Here is a 15,393-nt window from a genome sequence, read left to right as displayed (position 1 = left end):
CCACTGCCGAGAGTGTGGGTTCGATCCCTGGTTGGAGATCCTGCAAGCTGGGCAGCCAAAGAAAAAAGCAAAATGACAACAACAACAGCAAAAAGATGAAAGAAAAATGTACAAATCCTTCCTATTTTCAAATCAATAAAAAATTACCAAACTCAAAACAGATTATATGACCTCCTAGATGTTTTTAATTTCATGCCACTATCTAATCTTTTCATTGCAAATCCTATCACAGAACACTTATCTAAACATTTCCTTCAGTTATTCTACCAAATGTTTTTACTCTTACTGATATGCTTTCCTTAAATATTTATCACTCATAATTGGAATTATTTTTTATATTAGGACATTTTCCATTCACACTCACTGAAGTCAGTAAGTCAATAAAATTACTTACAATTAAAGCAGTTATAGGGCTGCCCTGCTGGCACAGTGGTTAAGAATCCGCCTGCCAATGCAGGGGACACGGGTTCGAACGCTGGTCTAGGAATATTCCCACATGCGGCGGAACAACTAAGCCCGTGCGCCACAACTACTCAGTGCTCTAGAGCCTGTGAGCCACAACTACTGAGGCCCACGCACCTAGAGCCCGTGCTCCACAAGAGAAGCCACCGCAATGAGAAGCCCGCGCACCGCAACAAAGAGTAGCCCCCACTCGCCGCAGCTAGGGGGAGCCCGCGCGCAGCAACAAATACCCAATGCAGCCAAAAAAAAAAAAAACATTAAAAAAAAAAAAGCAGTTACAAAGACTGTTCTTAGTAGAATTCAAAATTTTTTAAAGTAACTTAGGGCTTCCCTGGTGGCGCAGTCGTTAAGAGTCCACCTGCCGATGCAGGGGACACGGGCTCCTACCCCGGTCCGGGAAGATCCCACATGCTGCGGAGCGGCTGGGCCCGTGAGCCATGGCTGCTGAGCCTGTGCGTCCGGAGCCTGTGCTCCGCAACGGGAGAGGCCACAACAGTGAGAGGCCCGCGTACAAAGTAACTTAAACATGGGACAAAGGCAAGCACCAAGAAAAAAATTATATTTTCCATTTGAGGAATGGACAGTGTTTATATGAACAACAAAGGACAGGAAGAACACATTACTGATATATCTTGCACTGTTCTCATACACTGCTAGTGGAGTAAAAATTGAGGCAACCTTTCTGGAAAGCATTTTGTCAATACATAAAAGAGCTATAAATGTTCATATACATTGAATCAGTAACCTCTCTCCTAGAATTCTTCACTAAAGAAATAGAAATGAGGGCAAGGATTATATATATAAATGTTTATCATAAAATTATACCATACAACAGTGAATAAATCAACGTTTATTGATAATAAAGTAGTGCTTAAAATATCCGTTTTTGGGAATTCCCTGGCAGTCCAGTGGTTAGGACTTGGCGCTTTCACTGTCGAGGGCCTGGTTCAATCCCTGGTCGGGGAACTAAGATCCCATAAGCCACGCAGCAAAGCCAAAAAAATAAAATAAAATATCAGTTTTTGGAGCTACACAGACCTGGATCTAGCCACTTACTACATGCATTTATTGGGACTCTAAAAATGTAAATAACAGATATTAAATTATCTTAAGGGGAAAAAAAGAGATGTATCTGTAAAGTTACAGAGCATCTCACAGAACCCTAGGGCAGAATGAGGCTAAGCTTCAAGAAGAAACTGGAGAGCTTCCCTGGTGGCGCAGCGGCTGAGAGTCCGCCTGCCGATGCAGGGTACACGGGTTCGTGCCCCGGTCCGGGAAGATCCCACATGCCGCGGAGCGGCTGGGCCCGTGAGCCATAGCCACTGAGCCTGAGCGTCCGGAGCCTGTGCTCTGCAACGGGAGAGGCCCGCGTACCGCAAAAAAAAGAAGAAACTGGAATTATAAACCGGACAGTCACAGGACCATCTCTTCTCTTTACATATCCACTTCATTCTTCTTTTTCTGCAGACTAGTTTCTCTGTTCTTCAGTCCACATGGTAGATAAAGGTTTCTGAATTCACTATTTCTTCACTGAGGAACCTGCCCAAACAGTACTCTTCTCAGTTCCTGATGGGCAAGAACACGTAGAGAAAATATGGCAGCCCTATAGGTGAGGGAACCTTCAGAGGGTTGGGAACTCGGCAGACTCCCCGAAAGGTGCCTACTTCTTCAGGTGTGGGACCATGGGCTAGTTTTATAGTCTCTTTGCAATGCAGTTTCCTCGTTTATAAAGATAATAATGTCAACAGTAAGGACAACCCTGTAGTATAAAAAGTATTTTGCAGGAATATGAAAATATTTCATTCATTAATAATGTTTTCTAGGAATTTTTACTGATAGAAAATTTATGACATAATGTATTAGAATTCTTTAGAGAAAAAGAACCAATAGGATGTATATGTATACATATATATTGAGAGATTTATTATAAAGAATTGGCTTTATTATTGGATTTATTTTAAGGATTATGGAGGTTGGCAAATCCAAAATCTTCAGGGTAGGAAAGCAGCCTGGAGACCCAGGGAAGACTTGATGTAGCTCAAGTCCAAAGGCAGTCTGCTGGCAGAATCCCCTCCTCCTTGGGGGAGGACAGTCTTTTTTCTCTTAAGGCCTTCAACTGATTGGATAAAGCTCCATCCACATTATGGAAGGTAATCTACTTTATCCAAAATCTACTGATTTAAATGTTAGTGTCTTCTAAAAATATCCTCATAGAAACATCTAGAATAGTGCTGGACCAAAAATCTGGGTACTGTGGCCTAGCCAAGTTGACTCATAAAATTTACCATCACACATTATATTAAATAAAAAAAGAATAAAGTCCATATACAATATGGTCCCAATTATTTCAAAATTGTAAGGAAATAAAGTTAATACTAGCTTTTTCCTATTCTTGTATTTTCCAAGCCTTCTATAAGGTTCAGTACTTATCCTGCTTATCCTCTTAGTAGCATTTAACAATATTAACTACTTTCCTTTTCCAGAATACCCTCTCTTTCTTTCACTTGTAGTTTATAGTATATTCTTTTTATGATACTGTCCAATCTATATCCCTCTCTTCTGCAAACATCCCCACTTAGACCCAGCAGTGTGGCCCTGGAGACATGCTCATACTGTGTGATCCTGCTCTATTGACCACAGCCCCTGAATCAGACATGGACACTTGGCTCTAGGGAAGCAAATCCATTGGCTGGGCTAAGCCGATTAGATTCTTTTTCCTAATAGTAATAAAGTCAGAAAGTCAGTCAGTCTCTGTTACGTGCTTGAATTTGAAAATGATGTAGAGCTAGGGGTGAGGCTGACATACACATGCCAAAGTGGAGACAGAAAAGGAAGAAGCAGAAATGCGAGACCATGCAACCTCAAGAAACAAAGATGGATGGCATGCCTTTAGTTCTGATAGCATTCCAGAGCCTAGCTCCAATCCCTCAGGAGGCCTGGTAGCACTTTCTTATCCTTGACTTCCACGAGACAGTCCCCCTCTAGCCTTCAAATAACGTTTTTTGGTTTTTTTGTTTGTTTGCTTAAGCTAGTTCAAATGGGTTACTAGAACACTGCACCCCCACAACACACACACACACACACACACTCACACTCACACACACGCTGCCTTAGTTAGACAATCCCTAAGATATCCTCTTAACCTCTTGAACTGCTACTTGTCAGATTCTGTTCCAGGTTCTTTTTACTCTATCCATTCCTTAAATATTGATGTTTTTAAATTTCTTTTTCCTATAGACCCTCTGTTCTTCTTACTCTGTATCCTCACTGGGGGCAATATCATCCACTCTAATCACTTCATTCTGCACGTCTATGTTGTTGACACCAAACCTGTCCAGGTCTCTTTCATGTATACAGCTGCCTCCTAGATAGTTGCAAATGGCTGTCTTACAGACACGTCAAATTCAACGTATCTAAAACAGAACTCATCTCCTCCACGCTCCTGCCCCTTTCCACAAATCTGACCTGATTTCAATATCTTCTATCTCTATAAATCAAACTAACATTTCTCACCTTTCCAAATATCTGCAAATTTGGGAATAATCCTTTATTCCACTTTTTCCTCTTTACAGCCACACCCAGTTAATCACCATGCCTTGTCAGTCTACCTCCTAATAACTCTCAAATTCACCATTTCTCTCTACTGCCACCTAAAGGTCAGGGGCCAGCAAAGTCTTTTTCTGTAAAGAGCCAGAAAGTAACTATCTTAGGCTTTGTGGACTATACAATCAAGGTCACAATTACTCAACTCTGCTGTTGTAGCACAAAAGCACCACAGACAATTATGTAATGAATGAACACGGCTGTGTTCCAGTAAAGCTTTACTGTATAGTCCCTAAAATTTTGAATAATATAATGTACACATGTCACAAAATATCATTCTTCTTTTGACTTTATTCAACGATTTAAAAATGTGAAAACCATTCACAGTTCACAAGTCATATAAAATCAGGCAGCAGGCCTGTCTGCAGTCTCCTGATCTAGGTCCCCATAGTCTGTCCCTTACACTGGCAGAGTAACCTCTTACTAGGCCTGGCTTACCTGCCTCCAGTCTTGCTTCTCTCCAGTCCATTTTCCATCCTACAGACACAAGAGTATTTCTAAAACACCAATCTAATCTCCTTGAGCAAACAGACCATATTTGTTTTAGTCACTCTGCTATCTGGAGGGCTTATGTTATTGCCTAGTACTTATTAGAAATGTGAAGAGATCATATTTGTGGAATTGAATGTCATTACCTTGATTAAAGCTTTTCAGTCAATGAGAAGGAAAAAAGTGTACAACTACAACAGAACAAATAAACTTGTCATTATTCTCAGCTGAGATGATTTTCCCTATAGTGAACAGATGAGACTATCCTACAAATTATTAAACTAATGGAGAGTTGAACAAAGTTTATATGTGATCAATGTATAAAAACCAAGGGCATTTCTATATTCCAGCTACAAAAAGTTAGAATATTTGAATTTTAACAAGATATCATTTACAACAGTAACAAAAATAAATAAAGTAACTAGAAATAAATCCAACAAAAGATATGCTTGATCCATATGGAGAAAATTACAAAACTTCATGAAATGCATTTAAGAAAACATAAATAAATAAGATTTACCATATTCAAACATAAGAAAATTCAATATTGTCAGGCTATCAATTCTCTCCATATTAATTTATAAATTCATTGCAATTTCAATAAAAGTCCAGACAGGTTTTTACATGGAAATTAAAGGGCTGATTCTAAACTATATATTGAAAACAAATATTCAAAAATAGCCAATACAGTCTTGAAGAATATGATAGAGAATTTTCATAAACAGATACCAAGACTTATTCTAAAGCAACTATACCAATTAAGAAAGGCGATAATATTGCTAAGGAGATAGACAAACAGGCCAGTGAAACAAAACAGAGAACCCAGAACTAGACCCATACATATAGGGGAACTTGATATGTAACATAAGTGGCATTATAGATAAGTGGAGAAAGGATAAACTATTCAAAAATGGCACAAGGTCAGTTAATTATTTATATAAAACATTACATCAGATCCATACCTCACAGCACATACAAGGCAACTGAAGGTAGATCAAAAACTTAAATGTGAAAGGACAACTTTATCTTTCCAATTAAAAAAAAACCACAAAAGGATTTTTCTTTTAGAACTAGACAAAATCGAAAGTACACGAAGACAGATAAATAAAAACAGCAAGAATTCTGAAAAAATATTTATAAAACTACAATAAATGTAATAGTATAGTACTTGCCCAAAATATTAGATATATCAATTCTAAATCAAATAGTGGACATAGACCCAAATATATACCTATACTTAATATATGATAAAAGTGACAGTTCAAGTCAGTAGGGAAAAATGGATTATTCAATAAATGGTGCCATTGGGAAATATCAAGTTGGATTCCTTTCTCAAAACAAGAGATGATTCAAAAATTTAAGCATAAAAAATGAAACCATAAAAGTACTATAAGAAACCATGGTAGAGGGGGCTTCCCTGGTGGCACAGTGGTTGAGAATCCACCTGCCAATGCAGGGGATATGGGTTCGAGCCCTGGTCTGGGAAGATCCCACATGCCGCGGAGCAGCTAAGCCCGTGCGCCACAACTACTGAGCCTGCGCTCTGGAGCCTGTGCTCCGCGACAAGAGAGGCCGCGACAGTGAGAGGCCCGCGCACCGCGATTAAGAGTGGCCCCTGCTCCCACAACTAGAGAAAGCCCTCGCACAGAAACGAAAACCCAACACAGCCAAAAATAAATAAATTTAAAAAAAAAGAAACCATGGTAGAAAGCCATCCTAATATTACACAAAACCGCGAAACTATGAAATAAAAGATTGATACATAAAAAGAAAAATTTCTCCTTGGAACAAAAGTCAGAAGAGAAGTAATGATTAGGGAAACATACTTCCAAGTCACACCACAGTCAAAAGGCAAATTTCACCACTACATAAAAGGCTTCAAAAACTAGTAAGTAACCCAAGAGGAAAAAAAAATATGTCCACACAAAAACTTATGCAAAAATATCCATGGCAACATTATTCAGAATAACTAAAAAGTGAACTCAAATGTCCAACAACAGATGAAAGCATAAATAAAATGTGGTATGTCCATCCAATGGAATATTACTCTGCAATAGAGAGGAATGAATTACTGATACATGCTATAATATGGATGAATCTTAACACATTATGCTAAGTGAAAGAAGCTATTCACAATAAACTACATATGTATGCTTCCATTTGCATGAGATGACAATAGTAGGCAAATCTCTAGAGTGGAGTAGTGGTTGCCTAGGGGTGCCTAGGGATTGGGGGAAAATAGAGAACAACTGCTCTGGGTATGGGGTTCCTTTGGGGGATGATGATAAGGTTCCAAAGTTGATTCTGGTGATAGTTGTACAATACTATGAATACACTGAAAGCCACTGAACTGTATATTTTAAATGGGTGAATTGTATGGTATATGAATTACATCTCAGTAAGCTGTTGTATGTTAAAAACAAAACAAAACAAAACAGTAGAGGTAAGAGAATTTCTGTTTCTGCCCATAAATGATTAACTGTTGTAAAAAAAAAAAAAAAAGCTGTTCCACTGTAAACAACCAGAAAACTAGACAAATTATATGAAAGAACTGTTTTCAGATACTGGAAAACAAATAGCACAGGACTGTGATTCATGAGAAAAGGGAAAACAAATGAGATGAGCCCTATGACTGCCCTGGCTTGCTGCTAGAGGCAGTCTCCAGGCTGTAGCACAGGAGGAGGAAGCAAAACAAAGTCCAACAGTCTCACTGAGTTGAGGGGAGAGAAACAGGAGTTCCCAGAGGTCAAAGCAGCAATAATTTTCAACAGAGTACTGAAGAGAGGACTCTGCACAGAGAAAGAGCCCCGTGGGGGTGGAGGGGTCTCTGCAAATCATTGGCTGAGTACTAGCCTGTGCACACACGGGATGAAAATCCACCAGGCTGGGGGAAAAACTATTGGAAAGCAGTAGGCCAAATAATTCCCAAAGCTTACACAGGCCTGTAATTGCTTTCCCACCAGGCAGAGTGCTGAGGGAACTGGGTAGTCTTTGGAAGGTTATCACCTTAGTAGTGAGGCTAAATTAGCTCTAGACTATGGTTATTCTAGACCCACTCTAGCAAGCCTAAAAAGATTAAACTGACAAGTAATTTAATTGTACACTAGACCAAAGACCCAATAGGAACTTCCAGATATAAAATATATAGTATCTAAAATCATATCTCATTCTACTTGATGAGTTTACCAGAAAACTAGACATTGCAGAAGACCAGTGAATTTGAAGTTATACCAATAGAAACTATCCAAAATGAAGCACAGAGAGAAGAAACACTGCAATCATCATCATCTTCTTCTTCTTCTTCTTCTTCTTCATCATCATCATCATAGCATTAGTGATTTACAAGTGACCAGTGTTAAACAAATCTAACATACATGAGATTGAAGTTCCAGAAGGGGATGATGAGAGAAGAAGGGAGAAAAAAATATTTCTAGAAATAATGCTGGAACACTCTACAAAAATAATAATGTATTCTGAGTATTCTAACATATGTAGATGGAAAATGTACGACAACAATAATACAAAGGAGGGAAAAGGGAAAAATGAAGTATACTGTTGCTATACTTGAAATGGTATAACATTATTTGGAGGTAGAGCAAGGACTTAAAGAAAAAAAAAAGAAAACCAAAGAGGTATAGTTTTTAAAAATTAGTAAAATACCAACAATCTGATAGGGAAAAAAATAGAGAAAGTCTTTGAATTTGCAGTACTGGAATCGTCAACTTTTTTTTTTTTTTGCGGTATGCGGGCCTCTCACTGTTGTGGCCTCCCCCGTCGCGGAGCACAGGCTCCGGACGCGCAGGCTCTGGACGCGCAGGCTCAGCGGCCATGGCTCACGGGCCCAGCCGCTCCGCGGCATATGGGATCCTCCCAGACCGGGGCACGAACCCGTATCCCCTGCATCGGCAGGCGGACTCTCAACCACTTGCGCCACCAGGGAGGCCCGAATCGTCAACTTTTAAATAAATTATGCTGTTAATATACTAGAACATCATGCACATGTGAAAAAAATCAGATAGCTCTCTGTATAAAACATGGAAAATGCTAATATGGAGAGGCAATATAACAGTAGTATAGTGTCACTTCATAGCAGAACTGCCTGGGTCTGAATCCAGGCTCTGTTTTGGGCTAGTTACTTATCTTCCCTCTGCCACAGTTTCTTCTACAAACCAATGACAATACTCATGGGATTTTATGGAGATTAAGTCATGTAAGGCATTTAGACAATCGTAAGCACAAAATTAGTATTCATTAATTTTTGGGTAAAAGAAAAGGAAAATCTCCCCAATATATTTCTACATTAAAAAAGCAAGGTCCAGAACGGTATGTTGCCATTTGTATGAAAAATAAACTATATAAATATATGCCTACAAAAGTAAAGACTATCTCTAGAAGACTAAATAAGAAACTTCTAACAATGAATCCCTCTGGAAATGAGATTCTCATAGCTGTGGAACAGAAAAAGAAGAGAAACTGTACTCTCCTCTTCATATTTTTATGTAAATATTGAATTTTCTACAATCTATTACCTGTTCAAATAAATTAATTTAAAATGAAGATTTAATAAAATCAGGAAAATGTGCATTTCAAACACAAGTATCACACTAGGTAAAAAGAAATAAAGTAGCAAACCAATTTGATTTTTTAATAAACTGTGTTTCTTCCAAGAATTACTATAATGATCAGTTTCCTTGGCTCTTGAAGCCTTTTCTGGTCTCTCTCATTTGTGACCTACTTTTCTAACTCTTAGTTCTTGCCTTTCTTTTATTGTTTCATGATCTCACAGATATCTTCCTTTTTATCTACAATAAACTACATTATGATGGAATATCTTATGTTCTTTTTTCCCCCAAAGACTTCATTATGCTTAATTTTTTATTTATATTAGGAAAATAGAGGAAAGGAAAGGTGATCAAATCAGCATTTGATTTCGGTCAACAACTTAATGTTTAAAAGAAATATTTGTCACTATTGCACATGTATGTACACATTATCTTCTCAAGGCATATAAAAGCTGTTTTTGTATTTTAAGAACACACATATCTATTTCAAAAATTTTATTATTGCAAAGATTATTTAAAAATCACAAAGTATGATATGAAAAGAGTTTTCTCTGTAAGCTCTGGAGTTTGTCTATACGTTTAAAGACAGCTTGTGGGACTTCCCTGGTGGAGCAGTGGTTAAGAATCCGCCTGCCAATGCAGGGGACAGGGGTTCGAGCCCTGGTCTGGGAAGATCCCACATGCCGCGGAACAACTAAGCCCGAGCGCCACCACTACTGAGCCTGCGTTCTAGAGACCGGGAGCCACAACTACTGCCCGCACGCCTAGAGCCCATGCTGCGCAACAAGAGAAGTCACTGCAATGAGAAGCCTGCGCACCGCAATGAAGAGTAGCCCCCGCTCTCTGCAACTAGAGGAAGCCCGCGTGCAGCAACGAAGACCCAATGCAGCCAAAAATAAATAAATAAATAAATAAATTTTAAATAAATAAATAAATAAAGACAGCCTGTGACTCACTAGCTCTGTTACTCTAAGTCATTTATCCACCCTCTATGTCAGTTTCCTAATCTGTAAACTTGTATTAATAGTAGGACCAAACATTGGGATGTTTTAAGAGCAGACTAAATGAGATAATAAACATTTCAAACAATGTCTGACCCATAGTAAGACCTTAATAAATGTTAATAAAGATAATAATATAACTATTATTATTATGAAAAGTAGGGAAGCATATGCCCTAGTTGGGAATGGGTTAGCCTATAAAGTGTGAGATGTCACTAAGTTTTTAAAAATGAAATTCATCTAAAACTTGCTTAATGTTATTAAATTAAGTATATAATTAGAACTCATTATATGCCATATTATTTAAAAATTAAGACTTTATATTTCTGGAAAGAACATGCAGACATAAATACAAAAGGAGTGCTTTATTTTTTATTTTAGATTATTCTTCAAAAGACTATGTTCTTAATATCTGATGTCCCTTACTTCTTATTTTTTCCCAATTCAGGCTACAAAAAATTCCAACAAATAATATGAGAGCAATAATCATTACCTTGGCCAATGGATCAAGCTATTTAATACCTGGAGAAATGCCATAACACTTTCTATCTTGCATTACTGGAAAAAATTCTTCCAGCATCAAATAATTGTTTGGAGCCATACTGTTTCAATCTCCCTCTTTGTATTATTAACATATCTTTAAAAGATTCAAAGAATCGAACTGCAAAAGAACTGAGACAGCAATGTTGGAGAAATAAAATATATTCTAAGGATCAAGAGTTGATTTTACTGGCTGGAGGTTGGTTTGGTCGTTCTGCGGACCAGTCCCTTAATTTAAGAAAAAAGTTAATAACTATGAAGAATCTAAGGGGACTTCCCTGGTGGCGCAGTGGTTAGGAATCCGCCTGCCAGTTCAGGGGACATAGGCTCGATCCCTGGTCCGGGAAGATCCCACATGCCACAGAGCAACTAGGCCCATGTGGCACAACTACTGAGCCTGTGCTCTAGAGCCCGTGAGCCACAACTACTGAACCCATGTGCCACAACTACTGAACCCGGGTGCCTAGAGTCAGTGCTCTGCAACAAGAGAAGCCACCGCAATGAGAAGCCTGCGTACCACAACGAAGCGTAGCCCCTGCTCGCTCCAACTAGAGAAAGTCCACGCGCAGCACTGAAGACCCAATGCAGCCAAAAATAAATAAATAAATAAAATATTTTTTTAAAAAAAGAATCTAAGGAATCAGACTTCCTTGATATTTTTGAAGGGATTGAAGAAAGTACATTTTTTCCTCAAAAATATTTGGGGAATTTCAGTAAAATGCAATACCCCTCACTTATCTAATGGATCAGAATCTCTGGGAGTAAGGTGCAGAAACTGCACTTTACAGAAGCCCCAAGTAATTTTTCTGGCTTACTGTCATTTTAAGAACAAATGAATAATGAAACAGAAAAGGTTCATTTAAAAGGCTCCATGTAAGTGAACCTTGTCCAGATTTCAAGTTAAGAACATGAAGTGAGGAGTGAGTGAAGTAGTTGTCTCAAGCCAAAGGGATGGCATGTGAGATAACTCAGTTTCCAGAGAAGTTTCAGCATCCTAGGCACTAGAAGTAAACACACCTGTCCTGAATAAGCAGTAGGAGCACAAGCAGATGGAAACAACTGTCAACCAAAACTGCTATTAATTAGAAAAACACTAGGCTTGCGTTGTTTAATTCTTATCCCACTTTCCAATATATATATTTTTCATTACCCGCTCTGGAAATATAAGCCTCCTAAGTACTATAATACTAATTGGCAGAGAAGAGGACCAAAGCACCTTAAGCAAAGGAAGGTACTTTTGTTTTCAATCATCACAAGGATTTTTTTAAAAAGTAAAAAATTTTAAAAGTCATTTTGGTTTTTTGTACTGCATTATTACAACCAAACATTTATAAACACAGAACTTTCATGTACGGGAGTCTTTCTTTCAAAACAACTAACCAAAGACAATCATTCAAATTTTGGAAGTTTATTCAAACTTAGAGTGGACACGTAAAAGAAGAAACTTAATTTTCCAAGATTAATTCTAATGTAACTGGTCAGTTTCCACATCTGTAAAATGACAGTTTGAGACTAGGTGATTTTTAAAGTCCTGTCTAGCTCAAATTCTAAAACTGTATGATATATAAATTCCTCAAACTTTGAATTCAATATACTAGGTTGTTCAAAAACTGTAATGTAAGCATATTCTGATAATTCAAATAACTCTGAAGTGTTAAAATATTGATAGCTACGTCCCATAAACAATCCAGCAGTACTGTTTTCAGACTTCCGGTTAGCATGTGTTCTGAATGAATGATGAGCAACAACGACTTTCTCTTTCTTGGACTGCTAATATTAATAGCTTGCAACATAGCTACTCAACGAGGAGTTACAAAAGGCTCTATCATTATGGAATCTGGAAAATCTCATAAAAATAAGAGAAACATCATTAGCTAACCAGTTAATATTATAAGTCAATGACAGTCTTAAATTCTGAAGCATTTAGCTTAAATAAACTTGAGATATTTATCTATTATGCAAAACAGGCAGCACTACTTTACAATCTGAATATTACTGTGTATCTCCTAAGGTTAAACAGGAAAAAAAAAACACTGTTCATGGTACTCTTCCCTCATAATTCTGCCATTCTTGCTATACACATTACATACTTTCCATGTTCCTGTAAGAGAGATGCACTGCACAGAAATGTCGATGAGGACAAGGGTTTATCTATACTGAAATTAAGTCTGAGATAAGTAAGCTTACCATAATGGAGTTTTATACAGAATGTGTATTTCTCAGTGTGAGATGATTTTGTGCTGTAATGGAAAAAAGATCAAGGAAATCTGATTCCTTAGATTCTTCATATAGTTATTAACTTTATTCTTAAATTAAGGGACTGGTCTGCAGAATGAACAAACCTCCTTACAATTTAAAAGGCAGATAACTAACACAACATTGTAAACCAACTATAGTTTTTAAAATAAGAATTTTAGAAAGACATAAAAAATCAGTCTAAGAATAAATTTTGCTTCTATATAAAAAAAGAATTAGCTTTTAAATCTAAGTAACATTTACAGACCATGAAAAACTGAAAAATGGGAGGCCAGAAGAAGTAGGCAAAATATAAAAGTTTACTGTTAAAAACTCATCCCCAGCTGTCAGGCTGATCTTGCTGTCATATTTACCATTTTTACAAACCCACTAGTCTGACCAAGAACCCTAATTTTAAGACTAACTTTAAAACCATTTGTAAAGCTAATTCAACAATAATACTGTAGCTCAAAGTGATAGTTCAGATCAGTGATCCAAAAGCTAATTAAACTGTGTCTCTCAGCAAATTAGCAACCACACCCCTTAAAAAGAGCAGTCAGGCGGTGCTCCATTAACTTCCACAAAGGGTGGCTTTCATTTAAAATTCATTACTTCATTGCCTGAACGACCATGTTTGTTTCATAAACATTGTCTCGGGATAAAGCCAATGACTTTACCTACACCTGAAACAGAAATCAGTCTGGGGAAAGGCACCGTATAAAACGGGTGAATCTTAGTCACCCAACTATTAATTATAAGGACATTACATTACATTAAGGAATCATAATTATATTCTGTGCACCACATGAATTAAAACCGCTTAGAAACTCAACCGAAGCCCGATGATAATGTTTTACTCCACGAATAGTGTTTACTTTAGGTTCCAGGAAAGGTATTACTATTAAAATAGAGTTTGACGACTAAGTCTGAAGGTTTCCCCCATCGTTTCATTATTTTTTTTTAAGCTAAAAAGGGCCTGTTTGCGGGTACTGTGAAAACCTGTGGGAAGAGAGGTTTGGGAGGGGAACGGCCAAATTCAAATAACTGCAGACAGCAACAACGGCTCGGAGTCCTTTAACTCCCCTAGGCTGAGCCGGGCGAGGACAGGGACCCTTACCTGCCAGCGGCCATAGGTGAGGAGGATCATGGAGATGGGGATGGCGGTGCCGGACATGGCATGGGTGGAGGGCATGCTGTACTCTGAGTTGTAGAAAACCTCCAACTTGACCACGGGCGGCGAGGCGGGCCGCGGCCAGCGGATGATGTCCTTGGTGCACTGGCCCAGGTACATGGCCAGCACCCAGATGACCACGAGCCTCCGGCCCACTAGGGCGTCCAGGTTCCAGATCCAGAAGGGGAAGAACAGGATGTAAAAGAGTTCATTGCCCAGCTCCGTGCCGAAGCAGAACAGGTAGTAGAGAGGCATGTTGCTCACGTGGGCCAGCTGGCCCTCCTCGCCCGTCAGCGAGTTGCGGCGCAGGACCCCCGCGCGGCGCTGCGAGGCCGGGCCCAGCTCGGTCGCCCGCCCGTTCCGCACGCCATTGGGGGCGCCGCCGCCGCCCGGCTTGGCTGGGCACTGATTGCGGTCGCTCCCGGGCCGCGGGGCGCCTCCGGACGCCCCCGGCTGCCGCTCTCGGCGACTGGATTCTCCGGCGAGGGGCGCCTCCGCCTTCTCATCCTCCCTCGGGTCGGCGGCAGCTGTGGCGGTGCGGCTCACCGGCGCTTCCACCCCGCACAGCCGTTGGAAACGAGCCACTTTCTGCGGGTCCTGCAAACTGCCGACCAGCTGGACCAGCCGCTGCCTCAACGACATGATAACGGGACCGTGCGGTCCGCGGGCCGGAGGACGGCGGCGGGAGGGTGGACCGGCCGCCGGTGCAGCCCCGATCTGTCTCCGCGCGCCTGGCCGGCGGCGCCTCCCTCCACCCGCTCGGGTCTGCCGGGTGACGGCGCCACAGGCCTCAGCGGCCGCCGCGCGCCCCCGCCCCGCGCGCCGCCGCCCCGCGCGCCCCTCCCTCGCCGCGCGCTCCGCCACCGCCGCGCGCTCCGCCACCGCCCGCGGCCTCCACGCGCCGGCGCGCGCCGCGCCCCGCCCCGCCCCCATGGCCACTATGGAAGGGGGACCGGCCGCTTGGGTCCGCCCCGAGCTCACACGGGCGGTGTCAGGGCTCCTGAGGCTCGGCGGGGCCGCGGCCTTGAGGTTCTCCTTATTAATACCCACCAGGCGTCGCGGCGCTCGGCGGGCGGGACTTTGCGCGTCCTCCTTCTCCAACTTCAGCCCTCGTTCCCCGCCAGCTGGGGTTGCTGGCTTTTCTCGGTCCAGCGTTGACTGGGAGAGGCCACGATCCTGGTGCCAGGTTCGGCGGTGCCAGTGGCCAAGCACCCGGACGACCTGCTGGCACAGAATCAAATGGTGAATGAAGGCTAAGTAACCACCATGCGCCCGGAATCGTTCGACTCAAGGAATAACAAGTAATTACGGAGCTGTCCCTGAGGGTTGG

The 15,393-nt window shown here is 40.7% G+C and overlaps 1 protein-coding gene across 2 annotated transcripts in view; it reads right to left on the bottom strand.

Annotated features, from left to right (window-relative positions):
* Positions 1-14,853, bottom strand: part of SGPP1 (sphingosine-1-phosphate phosphatase 1) — a 35,841-nt gene extending 20,988 nt beyond the window's left edge. For both annotated transcript variants that reach the window (XM_060098051.1, XM_060098050.1), the window contains exon 1: positions 14,010-14,853. In XM_060098051.1, the coding sequence (XP_059954034.1) occupies positions 14,010-14,705 (696 nt within the window). In that variant the 5' untranslated portion in view covers positions 14,706-14,853. The remainder of the gene's footprint in view (positions 1-14,009) is intronic.
* Between the last annotated feature and the right edge of the window lie 540 nt (positions 14,854-15,393).

Source organism: Mesoplodon densirostris, chromosome 4 (assembly GCF_025265405.1).
Source record: "Mesoplodon densirostris isolate mMesDen1 chromosome 4, mMesDen1 primary haplotype, whole genome shotgun sequence".
In the NCBI taxonomy this organism is placed as follows: domain Eukaryota; kingdom Metazoa; phylum Chordata; class Mammalia; order Artiodactyla; family Ziphiidae; genus Mesoplodon; species Mesoplodon densirostris.
Note: the sequence above shows the minus strand (reverse complement) of the source record. Positions and strands in the feature narration are given on the sequence as shown.